The following is a 23808-nucleotide window of genomic DNA, read 5'->3' as shown; positions in this document are numbered from 1 at the left end:
TGAAAGATTTTGATGTTAGCTTGGAAATAACGAGGCTTAAAACAAACATGCTTGGATTTATTTTATTTTTTATTCTTTGAGCTGTCAAATTTTCAACCTTTTCTTCACATCAGAGGTGGCTTAACAGTGTCCTTCGTTATTGTATTTATTTTTTAAACACAACTTGTGAGCTCTGTTCTGCCCCAAGTTCCAGGCTCTGAGATTTTAAAGACAGCATCAGATATTGCAATTCTTGCTGTTAATTACAAGAGCCATTGGCATTGTGGTGCGGAGGAGAGGAAACAAAGCCCATATCTGTTCCTCCTTTGGAAGTACAGCTGTAGACTGAGTGACCTGCAGGTGACCATGTTGGGGCTGCATCTGAAACAGACGTGCTGTCAGCTTCAGGGGGATGTGAAATTCTTATTTTGCATTATTTCCCCTTTATTGCTTCCCAGATTTCGTTAGATTATCCATCATACTTTGTTCCATGTGGTTTGTCTTCTTTTGGAGCAAATAGAATTATATTAATTTGTGAGTGATGGAGGGGTTTAGTGTGTGAGTTGTAGCACGTGGTGGTTCTCTGCATATTAGTAATCCTTTCTAAATTATGACTGTTGCATTATTGGACAGTATTATTAAGATCTGTCTTGTTCTATTTTGGAAACATTTTCCAACTTTTTCTTGGGATTTTTGCAATAACACCAAGTAGGAAGGGAGCAGTGAAAGGATTGTTTCAAACACAGCATGGTGGGAGTTTAAGATATCAGACCATTTGTCCATCAGAGTTGGTAGTCTGTCTCTAGTGGTAACCAGTATCAGATGATTCAGAGAAAGACAATCATGTTGTTAATAATACATTTGACCAGCCTTGCAGTGCTCTGTATGGGCAGAAGGCAAATTCCTTCCTAATGGTTGCAGTGATTTGCTAACCCCCTGAAGCATAATAATTGCATTAATTTTATCTCATGAATATGTAAACGTGCTATTGAATGTCATAGGAGGAGGACACTATTCTGTGAAACGTGAAAATAATCGGAGTAAATCTTTGATGAGGATGGACTTTTCCGTTAAAAAACAGTTGTTTAAGAAACATGCAGAAAGTATACTGCTTTTACTCTTCTTTTTAAAACAATTGTCGTGAAACATTGCTTGGTTTCTGTACAGCCCTACAGGTGTCATGGCTTTTTAATTTAATGCTTTCTTTTTTGCCTTTTTTACTGGGAGAAGTAATATAAGTATAGCATTTTGTTATTGCTTGTAGAGCAATAGCAAGCCCAGGGAATTGCTTGAGGATATATGGAGGTTTTCATTCTTGGATTATCAATTTGAAGTGAGCGTAGGCTGGTGGTGATCAAAAGTTGTTACCATCTGCTTGCTGTTTGGTAGACTGCATAATGAGTTTCTGAATCTCATCTTTTTCCACTGATGTCAGACTGTATCACAGAAAAGTATCTTTGTAGGCGTCTAATTAACCCCCTTACTAGCTGTTTCTGAGGAGAATTAACTCTTTTTGTACTACAGCCAGGCTTGAGGTGCCTTCTTGACCTTGTAGCTTTTTCTACTTTTTTCAAGACTTTATCAGTAGAGTTCTGTCTTACGCTTGAGGATCTCCTTTATTCTTGTTTAGGAAAGCATGTAAGCACAGGCTTGACTTTGTTTGCACAGCCCATAGATTTCAGACATACAGAGTTAATATGCGCCTAAGTTCTGAGCTGGTTTGGGGACACAGAGCTCAGCACTTTCCAGAATTAAGCCCAACCTTTGCAATGCTGTCGATAAACCCCAGTTTTCAGCCTTGAAGAGCTTACCAGCAGGTAGGTGCTACGGGCTGCAGGGATGCGAGCAACTTCAGCAGGTTTACTCTTGTGAAGCAAGTTCTTTTGAGAACTGTGGCGGACTTGGAGGCTGCTGATTAGCTTTCCAGATCAGGGTTTTCTTGAGGAAGTCCAAGGGGTTTAGAAATATACAGCAGGAAATGGTGTCATCGATCTGTTTCTGCTGTCTGAGAAGCTGGTGATCACGACAAAAGTAGGGAGCGTTGTGTGCCTGAAGCTGCCGCTTGTTTAGGTGAGCTGCCCCTGTTGGCACAAATCCTTTGGTAGTCTTTGTAACATAGTGATTATTTCTGGCTAAATTCTAATTCACATCCTACAACTGGCAGATGCAGATGGATTTGCTGTGCATCTTCTTAATCTGTGTGTATCACACTACCTGAGAGGAAAATTGTTGCAGGGTGCTTGTCTTAAGCCCAGGGATGGCTGTGTTGTAGTGGCAGGCAGAGTGATTATTTCAGAAGATCTGGGAGGATGGGCAGACTTTCATGTCAATCCAGGAGTGCTTGAATGTCATTCATGCAGAATTTGTTTAACGGACTTGCACAAAATCAGGTGTCTTGTTGAGTTCTCCATTTGAGCATTGCAGAGAGTCCTCAGGGTTCCTTTATAGCTGTAAGAATCCCAAGCTTAGCTTGCTGAGTACAGACCTGTAGCCTTTCTGCAAAGCTGCTGCTTGCTGAAGTCTTTGTTCACCAGCTGGTCCAAATCTTTCCAGGAGATACTCTGTTGGAGAAGGAACTTTGGCTGTTTTGCGTCTTGCCTTGTGTCCTTGCTTCGTGAAGTGTCCAGGGTGGGGTGTGCCCAGGTAGCTTGTCCGTGCATTGCCAAATGTTTGTTCTTTTTCCACCACCTAAAGAAAAGCTGAGTTTGTCACTATGCTGCTCCAGATATCGAGGCTTGTCCTCCATGCGACTGAACAGAGTTTGGCCTCTTCCTAGCTGTGTCACAGTTGCTCATGTTATTTTTACTGCAGCTCCAATCATAAGATGAGGTATTTCTCTTAGGCACAGTATGAACATAAACCAAGAAGACGTAGTCTGCCTTCTGTGTTTCATGTATTTCACCTAGGAGCAAGGGGCTGCTGCTTAGGTGGGCTTGTTTGTGTTCTGTCCCTGACTTAATCTGTTGCATCTACTAAAGGCTACACTGCAGGGGTGTGTGAGGCCCTGAATGTGCTCTGGTCAATTAAGTCTGTAAAGCATTATTTATTACTATTATTTTTTTTCAAAGTGGGTCAAGCCATTTTGGCATTTCAGGCGTTGATTCCTGGTTCAATTGCAGGCCCTAGTCACTATGGCAACTGCAGAAAGCGTTCGTCATGGCTGTGCCTTGGGTCGGATTCAAACTGCAGGGACTGAGTAGGAGCAGCCAGAGTTTTGAGGGGCTCAGGGCAGGGGGAGGCAAGTGGGACGGAGCTGCCGGCTTGTGGTTTTTGTGCCCATCCTCGCTGTGGTAGAGATGAAAGGCTGAATTAACAGACCCTTTGTGTTCTTCGTTGCGTGCACACCCGTGGAGTCCTTCATGGGAGAAATAGTCAGCATTGCCCAGTCATCAGGTAGTAGGAGGTGGATTCAAGCCTCCTGAGTTTGATCAGCTCTCTGCCACTGACTTAAGCGAAAGCCTAAGAAGGTGCCCATGAATCTATCTTCCCCCCCCCATCTCTTGAAATGTGATAATCTGTATATACCTGACACAATATGTATGTACGGATTTAGTTTTTTAAAGCGTGCCAGAGATGCTAAGTGACTGGAAAACGAACTTGAAGGCCAGAGTCTGCCTGACATAGTGCTTGGCAGAGCTGACACCGAAACGTATGGCTACAGTAGTGTGAAGTGAGCCTGGACAGACGTACACATGCCAGCTCTAAGCTTGTAAGTGCTGATGCTGCTCCTGTGTAGCTGCAGCAGTGAGGGTCACTCAGCCATGACTGAAAAACCCACCTGAGGAGCTTTGTAATACTGTGAGCGATTAGCTTGAATTGGCCTCCATAGCGGCACGCTGCTTAGCAGGATCTGTGCTAGGCGTGTTAAGCCAGTTTTGGAGCATGTGTGTGCTCAGAGTGTGAAAACTGAGAATGTACCTTCCATGCCTGTGTGTGAGTGAGTGTATATTGGAGCTGGTATTAAAGTATTTATTGCAGTCCACAAAAGGCAAAATTCGTCTCATTTGTCATATGACTACAATTTGTAGAACAGTACCGAACTTTTTAGGGGGTTGCATCTGAGTTTCACGTGCACATGGTGCAGCTGTGCCCTGGTTTTGACCTGGCTATATTGTGCTTTGCTTTAGAAGCAGTAAAAACTCAGTGCTCCTTCATAACTGTAACCTGAAAGCAAGCAGAACCTTGACTGAATTTGACATGGTCTTCATAGAGTTGCTTGAAGTGGAAACTCAAAGCGAAACCTGTGAGTATGAACTCACATGAACTGAAAATGAGAAAGAGATCGTGCATAATAAACTCAGGTTTCGTAGAGCTCTAAAAGAAAAACGAGTATGTCTGTTTGAACAAATTTACTGCAGTGGTATGTGAGTCAGGAACATTGGCTTCAAATTCTTGCTGTTTATTTCTGAGGACCTCTTACATAAACCAGTTTGTGTTGAACCAAGCATGCTAGGGGCAAGATTTAGGAAATGTGACGTAATGCCAGATAAGGGGTAACACAGCGTAAGCAGGAGCTATACAGCCTCCGAATTTACAGTTCTTAACTGTAGGAATGGCCATTCAAAACCATTTCCATCTCTGGAAGCATGGGTGATGAACCTCAAGTCTTAGTACCATTTGCACAGCACCTTCTGCACATGCATGTAGTTGCTGATTGTAGTTGGTACACTAGATGCAACTGTGCTGGGTTGTTAAAAAAGTGTGTACGTCTTGAGTTTAGCCAGGAGAAGGAGCAACAGGAGGACAGAAAATGTGGAATACCCGCTTTAACTGGATCAGCTGAATCTGTGAACAAACCTGTTACTTTTGTACATTTCAATAAGCTACAAAAAACCCTGGTAATTTTACTTCATGATAGACGTTGCAGGCAATGCTGCTGGGAGGGTGGTCCAGATCATCTTTTGCTCAGTGTTTTGTTTTAAATATGATTTGGAGGGATTAAAGCTTGAATATTGCTACAGGTGTGCTGTACATGTAGTTGGTATTCGGTACTCCTGTGTCTTGAGCAGAGAGAGGGAGGACGTGGTGTGCTGTTGGCATATTTTGCTCATGAGATCTGCCATTGTTAGGTGTGAACCGTGAAGAAACAAGCTAAGGGAGGAGGAATTACTCTGCTGGTCTTTGCGCTGGAGCTAACTTGGTGTTTAGGTGGCGTTTGAACAAGCAACTTTTCATTATTCTATGTTTATATGATTCTCAGTCTATTAAGTAGAAATAGGTAACAGAGCAGAGTCTGTAATTTAGTCCATCTTTGTTGCTGCTTACAGAATATTTTGCAAACTCATTTTCTCTAGCCTGTTCATTATCTATATGAGCTTCCAGACTTTATATTCTTGAAAATATCTTCTAAGGGTTTTCTGTGAAGTGCCATGCTACTGTTCTTGCCAGTTTGCAAGCTTGTTGCATGTATGAGTATGGAATTTGATTCTGTTAATGTTTGCATAAGCAACTTTGTTGTATGCTTTCTGCAAATTGTTGAGGGAAAGTTTCATCACCTGTGTGTTAACACAAGCGGTCACCAAATAGAGGATAATTTATGAGACCAGTTCATCCGTACTAAACCAAACCAAGCTAAACCTGATAACCACTGGAGGAGTATATTACATTATCTACCTGTATCTGCTAACTAACATTTGTAAAATGTTTTTGGCGTCTTCAGAGGTAAGAGGTGGGATATGATTTTTATCTGAGAACTAATGAAACCTCAGGCATGTATTCACCTTTTCTAGATTTTTGGAAAGGAAATGATCCATTTTACCTTGACTGTATGTCCCATTGTGAGAAGCAAACTTCAGTTTCCTATATATAATTGGGCTTAAATTATAGCCCTTAAGAGTTTGATTGTACTAGCATCTTGAATTCCGCCCCTTACAGTTGTAATTCCCTCATCCTTTTTCTATTGCCTGCTCTTCTGTCACTCAGATGTGACCTGCTTTCTAATGCTCAGAAGATACCAGGGTACCATCACAACTCAGGATGGCAAAGTTAGTGCAGAGTTCATCCTTGGATCTGCCCAGGTTCCACTGTCACCTGCAGGTTGCAGAGTTGAACAGTACCAGCTGGAAAGGCCTCAAAGATGTTTGGGCCGGTCATAAATAGATTTGATTGCTGAAGGAAATGAGTTACGTAGGGAAAAATGGATGTAGTGTGTGGTATTTTGAAGAGTCTGGCAGGAAGAAGAAGCATCAAAAGAGAATGAACAGTGAGGAAATCTGAGTTTTCCTGTTCGGTATAAATAGGTATGTGACTAGCTTTCTGATGTAGTTGTTAGGGCATTTGCTGAAGATACGGGATGGGAACTTGTATTCCCTTAAATGTTTCACAATTTCCACAAAAGTCTGAAAAGCCTTTCTTTTCCCCATTATGAAAGGGGAACTTTTTTTTTTTCTTAAATCGTGCAAAGTTTTATGTTATAGCAAAACATTTTCATACCCAACCCTAACTGGTGTGGCAAAGGATGATTTGATGCAGGAAATCATGACTGCATTGTCTGTCATCATGACTCCCTTCCCAGTACCCCATTGTTTTTGACCATCTTTAATCATCTTTAATGGAGTGTTTCCTAAGAGAATAGTTACACTTGCTGAAATAAAATAAAGGAGGAACAAAGCGGGACTGTATTGAGAAGACACTGACACCTCCCATATTCTAGAGTGCAAGTTTAGGTTTTCTAAGCTCAGATCATTGTTTTAAACTCTCAGAGCTGACAGGAGAGAATGAGTTCATTCTCATAGGTATTCATCTGTAGTCAGATGAATTGAAGAGTGGGTGGAGAAGGACAGTGGCAGGCCGTTTTAGTTCCCTCTGCCACTGGTGAATAACTGTCTATAACCTAATTTTACTGGGGACATAAGTCCCAAGTGTGGCATTGGGTGCATTCCTTCAGGAAGCCAGATTTGTCTGCTGTGCTAGTGGAGAAATCTACAGGTAGCGTTCTACCTCAAGGCATGGGTGCAGTTGTTTTCTGTTTGAGCTGAAGATTATTAACCCTGCTCTTTCTTTCTTTCTGCAGTACTGCCAGTAACTCAAACCGCAGCACGCCTGCCTGCTCCCCGATCCTGCGCAAACGCTCCCGGTCCCCGACACCGCAGGACTCCCAAGGAGACACCATGGTGGAAAAAGGCTCAGACCACTCATCAGACAAATCCCCTTCTACGCCAGAGCAGGGTGTACAGCGTAGCTGTTCCTCTCAGTCAGGCCGCAGTGGGGCCAAGAACTCCAAGGTAAGGAGTAAGCAAATGACTTTGGCCAAGATGAGCATGTGTCCCCGGTTCTAAACTCTGTAATGTGGTACACTGGCTTTGTCCTGTGCCTTTTTTTCTCTGGCTAACTCTCTTTCTTCTTCCCCCATCATGCTTGTGAAAATTCTTCTCAATGGGAGCTATTTGCATAGATCAGACTTTGGCACAACTCTATTATACTTTCAGTTACCTGATTCCATGAGTTGCTGATGGCTTGTACCGCAGTTCCATAACGACTTATGTAGGCCGACCTTTTTGCAGTCAAGGACCTGTTTCCTTGGGAGGCTCTGTGGTTTTGAGAAAGACCTTGAAAACCAGCTGTTGCAATTACTTTTTGTCATCTGGGTCATGAAGGGTCATGGAACAAATAAAGGTTCTTCTATGCAGACAGCCTGTGAAGGGCTTATGTGTTTCTCCAGCCCTGCCTAAGCCCTGTGTTGAGATGAGGTTCAAGTTGCACAGAACCAGTTTGCCAGCCCTCTGCACGTGGCCTCCTGTCGTTGCAGTAATATGACTGTCTTGGCCAGGGTAGATGGTATTTTCCCTAGACAAGTATTGTGTCTTTTGACCATATTAGAAACACCCTTGTCTTCGCTGTAATGAGGAAGAGGGTTTCCAATTTGGCAATTCTTGATTTTCTGTGAGCAGTGGGACCTAGTGAAACACACATGAGGGCCTTGGGAGCCAAACGTAACCTTTGATTATAACCCTAACGTCAGTGCTGTATTATCACATAGTTAGCTGTCAGGAGCACTTGTGCTTTTCCAGATTTTTGAAGTGAAATCTTTCAGCCTGAAATGGTGAAATCTTTCGGTGTCACAGGCATAACTCTGGTGGCTTGTGTGAAACGAGTTGTTAGATCTTTGCCCAATTTATTGCTGGATTGTCACGCACACGAGAAGTCTTCATCCACTCCCCTTTGTGGTCACTGTCAGCAGAGGAAACAAGATTCACTGGCCTGCGTTCACTGGGCTGAGCTGATCTCTCGCAACTAAGGGGGGAGTGAGTTCAAAAGAGGGAGTTGAAGGGTTTTATCAAGTTGAATCATTTGAGGCCTGTCAGTTCTGAGGTTATCCTTGAGGTCAGACTTGCTTCTCGTGCACACACTAACCTTACAAACACTGCCCCAGGGCGGCCGGACTGGATGACACCCTCATGCGTTATGGTGCCAGCAGCCTGTCCCCAAAAGCAAGCCATGCAGATGGGAGGCAGGCAGGATGCAGGGCACGCTATGCTTATAGCCACTGTGGGGGATGCTCTGTCAGGGAAATGGTGTCCTTGGTAAAGGGGAGTTACGGAGATTGCCCTGGCCCATAAAGTGCTGTGATTTAAGGCTGTGGGAGTGCGATTTTTACCAACACCTTGACTACTAAAGCTTGACTTTAATTCATGGTGCTTTTCGCAAGGAAAGGGGGGATATAATGATTTCTGTTGGGTTTGTGCGTTTTCCTTCTCTTGATTTGTGAGGTAATTTTTCTTCTTTCCTTAATTTCTCTCTTTTCATTCCTGCATGCTTTCTCTCCGATTAAGTCACACAAGCGCCTCTCCAAAGTAAGCTTTCTTTTTTGTCTCCTGTCCCCCACTGTAGAATTGTCTCATCACTCAGAAACACTCCCTGTGGTACTGAGCGGTGACCCCAGTAAGGCATTCTCCTGGTGCGCTTGCGAGAATGTCAGCAAGAGCTCAGCCCGATGCCTGTAGCTGAGAAGCTGGTTTCACTTACATCACTGGGATCTCATTAATATTTGCTCACATGGTGTGAGAACAGGCCTGTTCATCGCACTCCTTCAATTACTTCCAACTAATTTTAGCCTTTGTTTTAAGGTTTGCTTCCCCTCTCCCTTGAAGTGAGCTGCTATCTTTGCCAGGGAGAAATCTACTTTGGTAGGCTGAACAGTACCATAATCCCTTCTCTTTCCTCTCTTCTCACTTTATGCCTTTCAGAAACAAGAGTTGATCTGCATAACTTCTTGCCTGCTTTTTATGATGAAGAGTAGTTTTGTGGCCAGTGATCTCAGCTTACTGTCCTTGCACATTTTCCTGTGTGATGTAAATATTAAAGATCAGTGATTTCAAATGAACCCAGCTTAAACCTTTTAGAACAGACCTGTCCCAAATGAATTGTGAGAATTCATGGGCTCGCTCTGAAAGTTAATGTTTAGAAGATCCCTCTGTGGGTGCTTGGATTGGAGATAAGCTCATTTGAGGTTTGATTTCACATCTCTGTGCTACCCTCAGAAGAGTGTAAAAATCAGAAACGCAAATGAGATGCTTATTGGACAAAGTGCCAGGCTCTTGGCATTTCCACATATGTACAACTAAAGTTAAAACCAGAATGGCTTGGATGGCTTCATAATCCACGAAATCAGTGCCTTGGCCTTTCCCCAGTTGATGCCTTAGATTTCATTCTAGGCAAGTTCTCAGAGAGCAGTGAAGTCTACAGTGCTGGCTTACTGTTTTCCCTTGGTCATAATGCTTCTTGTAACCAGCCTGACCTTGCATGATTGCTGGTGTCTGTTGGAAGCTTCTTTATGTCTTTTTTTAGACCGATTGTCTTGCACTTAGTAACTGTAGCTTGGATAACTACAAAGGAGGACTGTGGGACTAATGTCTCAGGTCCCACCGAGGTGTGAAAGAAGATGTATGGAAAATGCAGGTCTGGAGTAGCAGAGAGTCCTGAAAGGATTGCTGGTGAGTAGAGTGGTGTGGGTCAGGACAGGTCATGGCTAGGCTATGGGAAGCTGGAGGCGCTTTGCCTAAGCTATGAAGAGGTTTGTTAGGAGAGGAACTGGTGGGAAGAACATCGGTAGAGAGTGATGTATGCGTAAAATGTATGCGTAGTGGTACTGTGATGTGCTTGCAGCCAGCCCCTTGCTTTTCTGAGAGAAAAAAAACCCAACAACTTCAAGACAGTTAGAGAAACAAGAGGGTAGTGGACCTCAGATGAGTTCCAGTGGGAGGTAGCTGATGCACAGAGGGAAGAGGATCCCGGGTGTGACCTGTGCCAGCCTGCATCAGAGTGTCCTGCCCTTCGGTTCTGGTTTAACCCCAGCTGGCAACTAAGCCGCACACAGGCACTTGCTCATCCCCCCCTGGTGGGATGGGGGAGAGAATCAGAAGAGTAAAAGTGAGAAAATGCGTGGGTTGAGATCAAGACAGTTTAATAGGTAGAGCAAAAGCTGTGCATGCAAGCAAAGCAAAACAAGGAATTCATTCCCCACTTCCCATGGGCAGGCAAGTGTTCATCCATCTTCAGGAAAGCAGGGCTCCATCACATGTAACGGTGACTTGGGAAGACAAACGCCATCACTCTGAACGTCCCCCTGCTTCCTCCTTCTTCCCGCAACTTTATATGCTGAGCGTGACATCATATGGTATGGAATATCCCTTGGGTCAGTTGAGGTCATCTGTCCCAGCTGTGTCCCCTCCTAACTGCTTGCATAGCCCCAGCATCCTTGCCGGTGGGGTGGTGTGAGAAGCAAAGAGGCCTGGACACTGTGTAAGCACTGCTCAGCAATAACAAAACCATCTCTGTATTATCGACACTGTTTCCAGCACAAATCCAAAACACAGCCCCATACCAGCTACTAGGAAGAACATTGATTCTATCCCACACGAAACCAGGACACCTGCTCACCCACGGTCTGCGCGCAGGGTGAGCCTAAAGCAGTGTGAGGTCTAAATCTCTTTTCTGTGCTTCCCAAGGTGGCTTTCTCTGGTACAAGTGAGGAATCTCAGGCGTACTAAACCCCCTGATTCTCCCCACGCAGATAATGATGGTGTCTGTTAAGTTAGGAACAAAGAAGTTAAGGACAAAGATTTTAAAATCTCTTTTCTCAGCCTCTTCTCCTCTCCCCACGCGTCTTCTGCAAGAAGAATAGTCTGATTTTCCAACCTGTCTCGCTAATGAAATGAAACAGCTTGAGCCCATGAGTTTGATGCTGTGTTTATACAATTGCTGACAGATCTGCTTGAAGTCCCTTGCCCTCTTTTGCCTGTTGTGTTAATTGTCGTGCCGCAGTGTTGCCACCAGAGGGAGCTCTTCACCAGGAGTTTTTAAGCACTGGATTAAATCCGTAGGGAATCTTTTCTGGACCTTGCTTTTCCGTGCTGTCCACCAGCACGGCATGGACCAGACCACCTACAGGCCTGTGTCAGCCTTAGCCTTTTACTGGCAAACACTGCTGCTTCTGGAACGGCTCTCTGAACTCCGTAAAAAAACCCTTTTTGCTAGCAGCCAACAAAATACATATTTTTAACTCTTTTGCTCTTGCCCAAGGATAAAAGCGATTTCCTCTCTGCTGCAAATCCTTCCGATTCTTCCCACTGTCTATAGCTAATAACGAATGCTGAAGATAAATAGCAGGTTAGAGGAAAATGTGAATCTTGATGTAGGCCCTGGAGATTGTAGGACAGTTTAGGTCGGAAGGGATCTCAGAAGGTTTCTCGTCCAAACCCCTGCTCCAAGCAGGGCTGATGTGGTTAGATCAGGTTGGTCTAAAGCCTTGCCAGCCACGTTTTGCAAAACTCCAAGGCTGGAGATCCCACAGCCTTGTTGAGCCCATACTCCAGTGCGTAACGGCTCTTGTTGTGAACAGTCTTTTTCCTTCTATCCAAATAGAATTTCCCGTACTGCAGTGTATGACTGTTGCACCTTGTCCTTTCAGTGTGCAATTATGAGAAGCGTTTGGCTGTGTTGTCTCATTTACCCGTCCCATTAGGTGGTATAATCCCCCTTTAGGTAGTAGATCGTGAAATTCTGGTTGCTTTGGGCTGGGGTGAGGGATTTGGAAATAAATTTCATCAGTTTCTTTGAGTTACTTAGCCACGGGCATTTAGAAGCCAGATGAATAGCATAAGTTTTGGAAGTACACAGGTCAGGAGAAAGGGCTCTGGAATCTGTTTGAGCTCTGCCCTCGCTTTGGTTCTGTGTCTCTCTGCAGTTGTAAAAGGGACTTAGGGGTACTTCTAGAGCTCTATGGCAAGTCATTCACTTGGCAAAAGGTTTCTGTTCCCCTAGAAGTAATAGTATGTAGGAGTGAGTTGTGATCCTGCTCCCAGTAATGCTGAAAGGTGGAAACTTCTGTTGGCATCAAGTTAGCAGGCTGAACTTCATATGCGTGATCCGCTGCTTCTCATCTGCGATGTAAAGCTGTAATCTTCCATAGCAATATATGCAAATGTGAGATCACTAACCCATGAAGATTTAGAAGCAACACTATATTAATTAAAGGCTCGGAGAAAATACCCCATTTTTCGCCTTTCTCAAGTTCTAAGTTCTTCCTGGTTACAGCCACTACGTATCTGTGAACTCTGATGTCTGCTCCTATAGCATTGTCCCTGCAAATCAGTTACATCTTTTCCACTTCTGTGTGTAACTCCATTCCTCTGTTACTTATTTATTTTCTCTTTTCAGTTCTAATGCTTATGGTTTCTTTTTCCAGTATGACAGACTTAACCTGCTCAAAGTAAGAATATGTTTTTCCTTTTTCTTTCTTTTTCTGCTCCATTATACCATCTCTAGATTTTCACAGTTCATATCCCCCTATATTCTGATTCTCAGTGAGTTTTAAAAACAAAAAGGTAAATAAAATTTAAGGTAGATTTAAGGGCTCAGGTAGTCTCCCTTCTCTTTGGACTTCCTGTAGTCTGTTCTACCTGCAAAACAGGAGTCGGGGGAAGGAATCTCCTCTTAGTTAGAACACTTGGTGGAGGCAAATGATGCGGCTTGGATGTCAGTATAATTGTGTGGAAGAGCTTAAGAAAGGAGTAGCTGCAGAGTTCCTTTACAGAGGAGCTGTGGTTTGGGGAAATTCAAATGTGAGGGGGCAAAAAGAGTTACTGCAATTAATGCAGCAGAGGGGAATGAAATCCTGTTGCAGTGTGCTGACACCACAACATGTGCACTCTGATTTAGAAGACACAGCGACAGCAGTGTCTCTGTTTTATTTATGCCAATTATAGTCTGATTATGAATATTTTTCCTCAGGAATTTCTGAGTTATGCCTTTTGCTCATTAAAGGCAGACAGATGGCAAAACAAATCTGCAGGAAAATCACTCCGTCTTAGACCCTATGCTCCTGAGGACAAGGTGGTGTGTACATGGTTTAAGATTAGTTCCCCTGATTTTTTTTTTAATATGGACTGAATCGTATAAGGCCTTTTTCCGTGTTCTACTTGCGGAGAAGGATGACTTCAACCAGATCCTTTATGAATGGAGGGTATGGCCAAGTATAGATAAGTGTAGGACGTAAGAGGAAATTCCTCTGGTTAGCTGATAAGCCATACTGTGTATTCAGTTCTTCAGTTCATGTCCTTTCCCCAGGATTGGGGGAAAGGCCTTAGGCGTGTTCCTCTTTTTAACGTCAAACTTGTATTTTGGCTTGTGGCATATGCTATGTGGAGTTTTTCATTAGAGACCAGTGCAGTGCAACTGGCAGAAATGCCCAAGGTTGCGAGGGATCCTTCAGAAATACTGGCTCCGTGAAGGAGATCCAGATGCCATAAGGCTGTCTACTGGAGTTGGCATATAGGGAGCATAGGAAACTGAAAGCAGAGAGGTCTAGGGAACGAACAGTGTAAGCAACCCCATGTCTTCATAGAAATCTTTGGTCCAATCTGATCTCATTAACACTTTGTACTTACTTTCCTATGGTAAACATCCTGTACGTCGTTGGTCCTATTGTGGGCTATCCCAGTGCAGGTGGTTTCTGTGAATGTGAACTTAACTCTCCGAATGAAACTTCCACAGGCTCTGTTACAAGTTGGAGAACAGTATGTTTTGGTTCATATTCCAAACTGGGTACAAAGCTGTGAAAAATACTCCCAGTCCAAGGTCAGAAGCAAGATGATTATTTCAAAGAAAACCAGGCAGTGAAATATTGCTTCTGTCCTTGTCTTATTAGACTCAACTCCCCCAAGTGTAATGTAGACATGTCATTGCTGGTTGGGAGATGGGTACGGGCACAGCTGTGTGGTTGCTGACACACAACGTGCCTGGCAATGTGCACTATAGATGACTGCCGGTGGTGGTGAAAGGCTACATTGCCCCAAGCTTCATTGCCCTGTGGTAAATCCACCCTAAAATGGGGGATGCCTATATTTTCTGCCAGTTCTGCTCAGAGTCCTGATGCTGGAAAGCCAGCCCGCTTGGAAGTGGGAGTGTGAAGCTTGTTTCTTCCTCTCTCTGCAGATAAATCTCACCTCCAGCTCAAAATTGCCAAGTGCGACTTTCCAAGCTGAGCTAGCTTTTTCATACGCTCCAATGTGACGTGTGGCCTGTCCTCTCAAACCAGCTGAAATGCCGTGATAAGGACAAAAAAATCACATGTACAGATGATGCAAAACACTGTGCACTGAAATTCTCAAAATTTTTTTTTGCTTAGCTTTTCTAGTGATTTTCTTCAGCAGTTTTCCTGGCTCTGTATGTGTCTCCCTTTTAAAATTTAAAATACTATTGAAAGTTTTGCCTGATGGCTTTTGGTGAGTAAAATTGTGTCCCTGCCTGCTGGTAGTTCTTCAAGGGCTTATTTGCACAGGGTCCGTTCAATGCAATGTGATTTTTGCAACCTAGCCAGCAGACGTGGAAGAACGAAGCCTCTAAAAGAAATGGCTGGCAATGGTTATGATTAACTCCTCCGTTGCTAGCGGGCACTGCTGTTCTGCAAAAAATTATTACAGCATGCGCGCGTGAGTTTATGTGTGTATGCGTGCATGTGGACATGCACGCATCAGGCTGAATGGTTTCCTATTATGAACTCATGCTTCTGGATTTGTTCTTTGTTCCTGTAACTGGAAATAACTGTGTTAGACCACACTGTGAAATCCATTGAATACTTCCGTTTAATCCCACTTTGACTTCACTAATTACACAAACCAGATTGGACCTAGTTTCTCAGTCCATCTTTCTTTTTGATCCTAAGATCTCTGTGCTAACTAATGCTTCTCTTTTATTTTGTCCTTACAGAAAAGCCAGAGTTGGTATAATGTAAGTACTCCAGTTTCTCTTGTCCCTGGGTGAATATGGGCTGGGTACCTGGGGGGCGGGGGGGAATGTGCAAAGGGGCTTTGCAGTGGCACTGGGGCATGCTGACCATTTCCAAAAAGAGGCGATGGAATGGCTCAGAACTGGCAAAGGAGGACTGGCATCCTGAGGGAAAGGATGCCAGAGATAGAGAGCAAAGGCTTTGTCTTTGCAGTCACTCTTCTGATGATGTCCACATCCTGTACCTTCCGGTTTCCCAGCACAGTTGGTCTTGATGTGGTGACAAACAGAGCTGCCCACAGTGCAAACCCTTTGCATCTCTCAGGGTGGTGTGGGGCAGGAGAGGAATTATTTTCTATTGACCTCACAGAAACACAAACCATCTTTTGCTTCTGCCTTGATCTTATTTTTGTTCTGCAAGCACGAGTGGCAGTGGTTTTGGTACAAAGCTGGTGGCGTGCAAATTTCCGCAGTGTCACTTTTGCACGGTTGAACCCTCATCCCTCGAGTGCTCTGAAGTAATAGTAGGCAAATGTAGCAGCCATCCCATGTTCAGCAACAGTTACTGTCTTAGAACCAGTGGTTTTGGCTGATGCTGCATGGTCAGATTTGACAGAGGCATGAGGGACAGACTGACTGACTTGCTGTATATAACGAGCACAAGAATAGTAGCAAGGACAGGAAAAGACGTGATCTCAGAAGCAGAGAGGAGGATAGAGGCAGTGGCATTAAGAATGAAGTATAAACCACAGTAGGCCAAACTGGTGGAGAAGTGGCAGATAAAGGAATGTGGAGTGAGGCAGTTTGGGCAGATGCAGAGGCCCAACCAGGCTGCTGCAAAAATGTGAATCTATGGCCATGGCTAAAGGTGACTTGCTATTATGCAAGAGCTGTTTCTGACTGTAGCTGCTGAGATCCATACCCTGCTGCATGATGCTCTGCTGTGGTCTGCTTCTGTGGGTCTCTTGTGTTTTCATGTCCTCTCTATCTTATCTTTCTGTTCTCTTGTTTTTCCTCCATATATTTTCAGCATGAGAGACAGTACATCCGGAGAGTAAGCACTGGCTGCATTTTTTGTGGTTTCCCCTCCAATTATTTTCCTTTAGAAAACAAAACAAAACCAAACCCATGTTCTAGTTAGAGACATTCTGGCCAGATAAAAGCAGCAATGTAGAAATATGGATGGGCTGCAAACTCCAGGAAGGCAGTCAATACTACTTGGCAGTATTATTACTGTTAAAAATTTGCTAATGCATCTCCTTGTTATAGTTTCCCTTCTTTGCCATCTCCTTCCGGGCAGGATTTTTCTGGCATTTGGACCATTCTGATTCTTCTGTTCCTTTCCCCACTGAGAGCAGCTCTAGAAATGAATCTGTGGAGGCTACCCCTTCACGAAGCCTTACAGTTTCCTTTGCTTACTTTCCCCCACTTTCATTTTATGTAAACTTCACTATGCTCAGAGCAAACACCCTCCACATTGTTCTTTGTGCCAGTTCAGCAGCCCTGGGTGCCAGGCACTGTACAAACGCAAACCAAAAGTAGAGTCCTTGCCTCAAAGAGCACACGGTCCTCAAAGATCCCCAGAGCATTGGTGGGCAGAATGCAAGTTTTCTAAGGTGACTTCAGTTTCTGCTGCTTTTAACTGGCCTTTTTGTCCTTGTAGCACTGTATCCCTCTTTGCCAGTTGGAACCCTTCCTTTTTCCTCTCCTGGATTCCTTTTTCTCTACTTTTTCCTTAAGATGCTACCAACTTCTCTCACCTTGTGTGTTCTCCTTTTGATCCTATCAGTGCTTTTTGGGATTGACATCCCTACCAGATTGAGAAGTGGGAGAAAAGGGGTGAACCAAGGTCATGACTTGGTTTGGCAGACCTGCCCTTTCTTGGTCTTATTGTGCTTTCTCTGCTTTGCTTTCCAGAGGAAAAATGCAAACTGGTCCAGGTGCACTGTGAGATTTACACCAGTTTGAGAATAAATATACTCAACCTTACGGGGTTTGCTTTGTGTTCATGTCCTCATGGTAGAAGAGCAGACCATCACTGTGGTGGCTGAGTTCACTAGCAGTAGAAAGAAAAAGTCCCTGAGGTGTTTCTCAGGCCTTATGTGAGGAACTGCAGACATGGAGACCCTGGTTTAGAAGAACTGTTAGTCTTATGGAGTAAAAGTCAGTTTGTTGGTTCGCTGTGGTTTAGGCCTCATCCATCTATGCTTAGCCATCAGGACGCAGTTTGCGTGTGTCTGCTTTGGACTTGTGTGTCTGCATGTTGAATTATTGTTAATGGATTTATTATTTTAAAAAGAATTTGAAAATTTATTTAAAAAAAAAAAAGACCTCAAACCCAAACTTTCTTCGTAATTTTGTTTACTGAAAGAGATGCAACTTACTCTGTAGATCTGATGTGCTTAGAGAGGTGGGAAGTTTGTGGTTCACTTCCCTGATGACATGAAGGAGGAGGTCATGCTGGCTGTGGGAGTGGCAGGAGCTCCACAAGTTGGTAGAAGGAATTTGTCACCCAGCAGATGTCATTAAAATTAGAGACAAATGAGCTATTTTGCTGCCAAGGGTAAAAGCTATCTCCTTTGTTCTCCTCTGTGGGCTTTGGGTGAAGGGCCCCATCTCTGAGCATGGAGGAGGAGCTCTTAGGTTTTGTCTCTTCAGGTCAGTGTACAGTTGAAGCACTGAGCCTAGCAAGTCTGCCAAGGTTTTTTCTGCCTACTTCTCTCTCAATTGGACTGTTGATCCTTCTACTTCCCTGACTGTTCCTAAATTAGGGTATATGTTTCCAGCATGTCTAGCTGCCACTCTATAGCAAGGCTTGCTTCTGTAAATTGCATCCTGTAATCCCTGTGCTGGTAGACACCAGGCATCAGGAGAATCTACGGAGCAATACGCTGAAAAAGAGAGTAAGATGGTCTTCAAAAGCTAGAGCACACACAGTTGACACTAGGGAAGAGGTGAGATTTATATCTGTCCACGAGGTTTTAATTTTCCTGTTTAGATCCTAGGGCCTGCCCTACTCTGTACTTCTTTCTTTTGTGTTTTTCTACGCACATTCCTTTCACCTGCCTTCTCTTTTGCAACCATGCTTGAAGTTTTTCCGTCTTACAGCTTCTCTGCATAACTTACCTGAACCACCCCCTCTCCACCTGTGTGCAGGATAGCCCCAGAGTGGTTAGTGAGGGGGGGGGGAAAATACAGTGAGAAGACACTCACTGTCTCTTTCAAGTGTTCTAAAATACAGTTGCTTTAAATTTCCTGTTGGAGGATTTGTTTGTGTATTAACAGAGAGATGGTACCATGGGGAGTCACCTTTTTCTCCCCATTTCCCCCACCAAGCCTTTTCTCTCCACCCTTCTCAGTGCCACCCTGTCCCATCTCTCTCTGTTTGCACTAGAGTTAATGTTTGCTGTCTCCACCTCCAGGTTAGCTGCTCTGATTGCTTGTGCCATTCATCTCTGCAAAGGGAGGTGGGTGGGTGTGTAGACAGAAGCATCTTCTTGTTTTTTTTTTTTCTTTTGGAAGAAATCCCGTAAGCAGTTACCTCACACATGTCTGTAATCCTAAGTCTCTGTCCTTCCCAGGCTATGGAAATTTTGTTTATTCTTTCCTCTTCTTGGGGTGGCAAATGGATGTACTGCTTCCTTCAAACAGGGCTAAACGGAGAGACCTGTGTGCTAGCACCAGCAACGCTTTTGTGGTGCATTGGAGCAGACAGAGCACTTGACAGTTCTTCTGTCAGTGAGCAAACTGCAGTCACCGGCCCTGGAATGAAACAGTGGCTTTGGAGGGGCTTGGTCGGTGTTTTTGTGGTTTTGTTTCTTTGAGATGTGTGTGCCCAGTTTGTTGGGGAGAATGAGGATTTTATTCAGTGTACTTGTTTCCACAGACTCAGCATCATGGCTGAGCAGCACTGGTGTCGTAGTGTGGGCATTTACCTGTGCATTTGTACACTTGAGCAGAGAGATGGAGAGGCTGGGGACGGAGGGCAGAGGGATACAGGGAGTGCCAGCGCTCCAAGCAATCTTCCTGGGATCTGCAGGGAGTTCATTTGCTGGAGCCCGAAGGAAGCCCTTGTCCTTTATTTCCAAAGTGATCTGACCAATGAATGAAACGTAGAAAGACCTATGCTTTTTGGGGGGACTCAGAGATACCTATAGGAGTAGCGGAGCCCTTAATAGTTCTAACTGTGTGGGTCTCGCATGGTTGATTTCTCATAGCTATATTCTTTAGACTGGTTTCTCCTTACTCCCCCTGCGCCTCCCCCAGCACACTCTGTCCAGCAACTTTCCATTACAGGAAACATCTGCGGGGAGGCAGGGCTGAGCCTGGGTTACTGCAGGGCATTGGCCGGCAGAATTACCCAGCTACAGTAACTTAAAGCATGTGCGAGTCATTTTGGTATCTTCCCCACCGGCTACTTCCATGAGAAACGTTAATAAAGACTGAAGCTGCCTTTCAGAGCAGAGAGGGACTAGAGAGGAGAGCCTGAGGCCGTCACTGAAGGAATAAGAATAACTGCTTTTTTGGTTTCAAAGGGGAGGGAAAAAAAAAAGCAGCTGAAATCTCTGGAAACCGCGGCTAGATCTGTGAATTACAGCTGGTCTAGTGGGGTCCTGGTGGTCGGAGCTATTTCATTTGCTAGCTCTGGCAGTCCTGGGCATTGGGCCTCCATCGGGAGTTGCAGATGCCTTGCACAGACCTGCCTGGGACGGCTCAGGCTGTTGGCACTTCTGCAGTGCTTCTTTAAGGGATGCCTGCGGCAAGAAGGTGGTGAGAGGGGACCAGAAGACCACAAAGGTTGCCCGCCAGCATGCTTACCCTAATGAGCCACTTTTGAAACAGTCCTCTGGAGGGCAAATCCTTTCTCGGATCTATAGAGGCTGCTAGGGCAGATGACCTGAATGTGAGCAGGAAAGTAGGGGAAGGCACATAAACTCCTGCCAAGCTGCTGTATCTCTTTCGACTTTGAATCTAAACAAGAAGCGGTGTCAGCGGGAACAGGAAAAGCAGAGTTTGACTGAGAACACGGGGAGCTGTGCAAGTGCTGAGGGAACACTATGGATTCCTTGCTGGAGTGTGGGGCTCTCTGGGATCTTGTGCTGGATCAGGATTTGCCATGTCTGCTGTGGGACCTGGAGGGGCTTGTTGACTTGTCGCAAGAAAATGTCAGCTGTGGATCAGATGAAATTCCAGCTGTGAGTGTCTCTAAACTGAACTGTTTATCATTGTAACAGAAGTTCTGGTGCTAAGCAGAAGCATCTGTTGTAGTACAGGTTTTAGACAGGTCAGAACATCCCTTACTGTGGGGAGGGAAGGGGAGCGCCCCTCCACATGGAAACTGTACTGCTAAGTTGGGTTGCTGTAATGCATTGAACCCAAGGCTCAGAGCTGATTATAATCTCTCTTCCCCCCTCCTTTCCCATCCTGTCTGCTTGTCCTAGGAAATCTTGGGCTTGGGCTCTTGCTAGAGCCCGTCTCTGACCAAGATCTTTTCCAGATGTTCAGGCTAGAAGTTTAGTAAGTAAAATTCATACTTCTGTCATCTGCTGGTTAGCAGATTTTATTCAGAAGATACTTTCCTTTGGGCCCGCAGGACTGGAGCAAATATCTGAACTGCTGAGTTGTTGTTAAAAAATACTGTTTCTAGTTTGATGAATTGGTGTGAGGAAGAGGGAATGCTTTTGGGGGGCGAGGGGTTGTCTGTGTTTCCTTTTTTGATTTGATAGCGTTTGACAGTTTTGTAAGGCTAATGCTAAATAAACTTCATATTCCTCCCACCCCTGCGACCCCACCAACATCGTTCTCAAACAGAAGCTACCTTCTATAATCACTTTGATTTTGGGGGCCCTTGCTGGGAGGCTCTGAGGTGTGCCCACCTTTCTGCTTTGGGACATTTGTATTGCACAGCTGGAAGAGATAGGAGAGAGTTGTTGAGAGGAGAGATGGGGATAGAAAAGGTTGTACTGCATGTTACTTCGTCTTCCCTACATTTGTGGGAGAAAGAACATGACAGATTAGATGGGAGATACGGGCCTCCTGAATTTGCACCTGCCTCTGTTTTGGTCAACTTTGCCTTCAGAAGATGTTCTGGCTGTTACTAGCAGCTGTCAGCACAGGCACAGTGTGTGGGAGGTGGTCTAACGTGGACAGAGTCACGTTATAGTTTAGTAAACACCGGGGAGAAGCCAGCTCCTGGTCTCCCTCCAGCCAACAGCACCGTTTTCTCTGAGGCCTTCCATGAGGCCAGATGTCTGCAGAATTAAGTGCAAAACATGGTTGGGTCCCTGCGAGAGCCTCTTCCGAGCTCCACAGAAGTGTTCTCACTATACCAGTGGGTAGTTGAATGTCCAGTGACTGCCAGGTGGAGGACTGGATGGGGAGAGGAACGCGGATGACTGCATTATTCCTCAGCTCTTGATGACAGTGGTTGTTCAAGTTCCTCTGGCAGGGCTGCAGCTGTACTAAATCGTCTATTTTCTGGGGTTGCTCTGCTGTTCCCGGGAGAGCTGGGGGTTGACGGCTAACTGATGCATTGCAAACAGAGCATGTATCGTACCTCGTACAGTCTGGGATTACAGGAAAAAAGTCTTCTGCAGCCACAGCTTCCATGCAATCCTGTTTTGCTATACCCAGATATGGGTATAGCCCTTGTACTCTGTACTTGCTCTTCCAAGTCAGGTTCTCCTCTTCTTCTCACTTAATGCACTAAATCCCCAATCCTCCCATCTGTGTGCCTGCTGTGATGGGAGCTCCTAGCCTCATGCTTTATAAGTGCATCTGATCCCGCTTCTCCTTACCAAGGTGTTCCTGTTTTCCCACTCCATTTCTCTGTACTCATGCCTGCCCCTGTCTTTAACAGGCGCTCTGTTATTTGCAGGTGTTGAGTCCAACATACAAACAACGGAATGAAGATTTCAGGAAACTCTTCAAACAGCTTCCTGACACGGAGCGCCTCATCGTAGGTAAGGTCGGCACCTTGGTGCAGTGCTCTGTTGTGCTGGCTCATGGTTTGGGGAAGAAATCTAGCAGACGTGTATGCAGCTTTTTCTTCTTCAAAGAGATTGCCACCAAGGAAGAAGCCCATTGTATCTGCACAGACAGAACCCCTCCTCACCATTTCTAATGGGTTTCATTCATTTTGCTTCAGGGAGAGCATCGGTGATTTGTATCAGCTATGGCTCTGTTCCCTCATGATTTGAGGAGCATGTTTTCCTCCCGCAAACCTGACAGTATGTTAGTGTTTGAGTTGTTTCCTCATTTGGTCAGGGTTGCATGTCACAACTTGCATACCACTGAGCTTCCCTTTTTTCTAACATTCCTGATGCTCCCTACTCACACGACTGCCCTGCCCATATCCATTTAGGCTTTGGCCTTGCAGCTGATTAGTGACTGCCTAGTGCATTGCATCTGTTCTTTTATCTTACGTAATTGGTGATCTCATACCATTTCTCATACTGTTGAAAGTTGCACATCCTAGCAGAGGAATAGAAGTTGTTCAGGATGCTTAAACTGGGAGAGAAATGAACAATGGCGCTAGAAGGCGAAAAGGAAAAGACAGATTAAAATCTGGAAATGGTAATAGAACGCTACAGAATGACCAGCTAATAAGGCAAGATCATCAGGCAGTAAGCGAGATTGCCTGTGATGTGCCCCAGGGAGGAATCATAACCCAGTGGACAGAGCAGCAGCTGTGGCTCAGTTCCTTCTGGCTCTGCTTTTGACTTTCTGCAGGATTGTGTTTGAGTAGCTGCTTCTCTTGCCACTGCTGCTTGTCCTTACCTGTAGGCTATCCTGTCTTCTGTTTTTGGTGCTCCTAAATTATCATCTGTTGTCCACCCACAGATTACTCATGTGCGCTACAAAGAGACATTCTCCTGCAGGGCCGCCTCTACCTCTCTGAAAACTGGATCTGCTTTTACAGCAACATCTTCCGTTGGGAGACACTGGTAAGGCTGTCAGACTGCTGCATTAAGCATGTTTTTTATGTCAGCGTATTTGCTGATGTTGCTTTAAAAGCACTATTTTCATTGTCGTTCTCATCAGTGTCTCTCTTTGCCTGTGTTCTTTTTCTGTCTTCTCCTTTCTGCATGGCTCTGACTGTAGCTGACAGTTCGCTTGAAGGATATCTGCTCAATGACCAAGGAAAAAACAGCACGGCTCATTCCTAATGCCATCCAAGTTTGCACTGACACTGAAAAGGTACATCTGGGAAGCTTCCACCTCTGGGGCCACCCCTTATGGCTGTCAGGGGCAGGGGAATATAGGTGTGTTGCAGGGATTTTCCAAACTGCCTGCTTGTGCTACCTGGGAGGAAGCACCAAGGGAAAAGGGCTGGATGCAGAGCTTCTGCAGACCTTGGGCTGTGTCCAGAACACACGTAGCTTGTATGTGGGGTGTGGGGCTGGGTAGGAGATCGGGTTAAATAGTAGCACATCTCTAATGGAACTGTTTCTATGCTCAGACTTGCTCCCTGGGTGAGAGGCACTCAGCCTATCTGTGAGGCCTCTGTGAGCTTCGGTCTGTGCCCAAGAACGGAGCAGCTGTGCTGTGTGGCTTGCCTCAGTTCTTTGTGAGCTGTAGCTGGAAAGTGATCCAAACGGACTT

At 45.0% G+C, this 23808-nt stretch overlaps 1 protein-coding gene across 1 annotated transcript in view; it reads left to right on the top strand.

Moving 5' to 3' along the window:
- Positions 1-6998: 6998 nt before the first annotated feature.
- The window catches only part of GRAMD1B (GRAM domain containing 1B), a gene marked incomplete at its 3' end in the record, with an annotated part of 30580 nt that continues 13770 nt past the window's right edge, over positions 6999-23808 (top strand). The window contains exons 1-5 of the mRNA XM_009709125.1: positions 6999-7202; positions 15187-15207; positions 22082-22166; positions 23047-23150; positions 23308-23403. Coding sequence (XP_009707427.1) covers positions 7089-7202; positions 15187-15207; positions 22082-22166; positions 23047-23150; positions 23308-23403 — 420 coding nt within the window. The remainder of the gene's footprint in view (positions 7203-15186; positions 15208-22081; positions 22167-23046; positions 23151-23307; positions 23404-23808) is intronic.

The sequence above is a fragment of the Cariama cristata genome, unplaced genomic scaffold (assembly GCF_000690535.1).
Source record: "Cariama cristata isolate BGI_N322 unplaced genomic scaffold, ASM69053v1 scaffold29291, whole genome shotgun sequence".
Taxonomy (NCBI): domain Eukaryota; kingdom Metazoa; phylum Chordata; class Aves; order Cariamiformes; family Cariamidae; genus Cariama; species Cariama cristata.
This window is presented reverse-complemented; position numbering and strand designations above follow the sequence as displayed.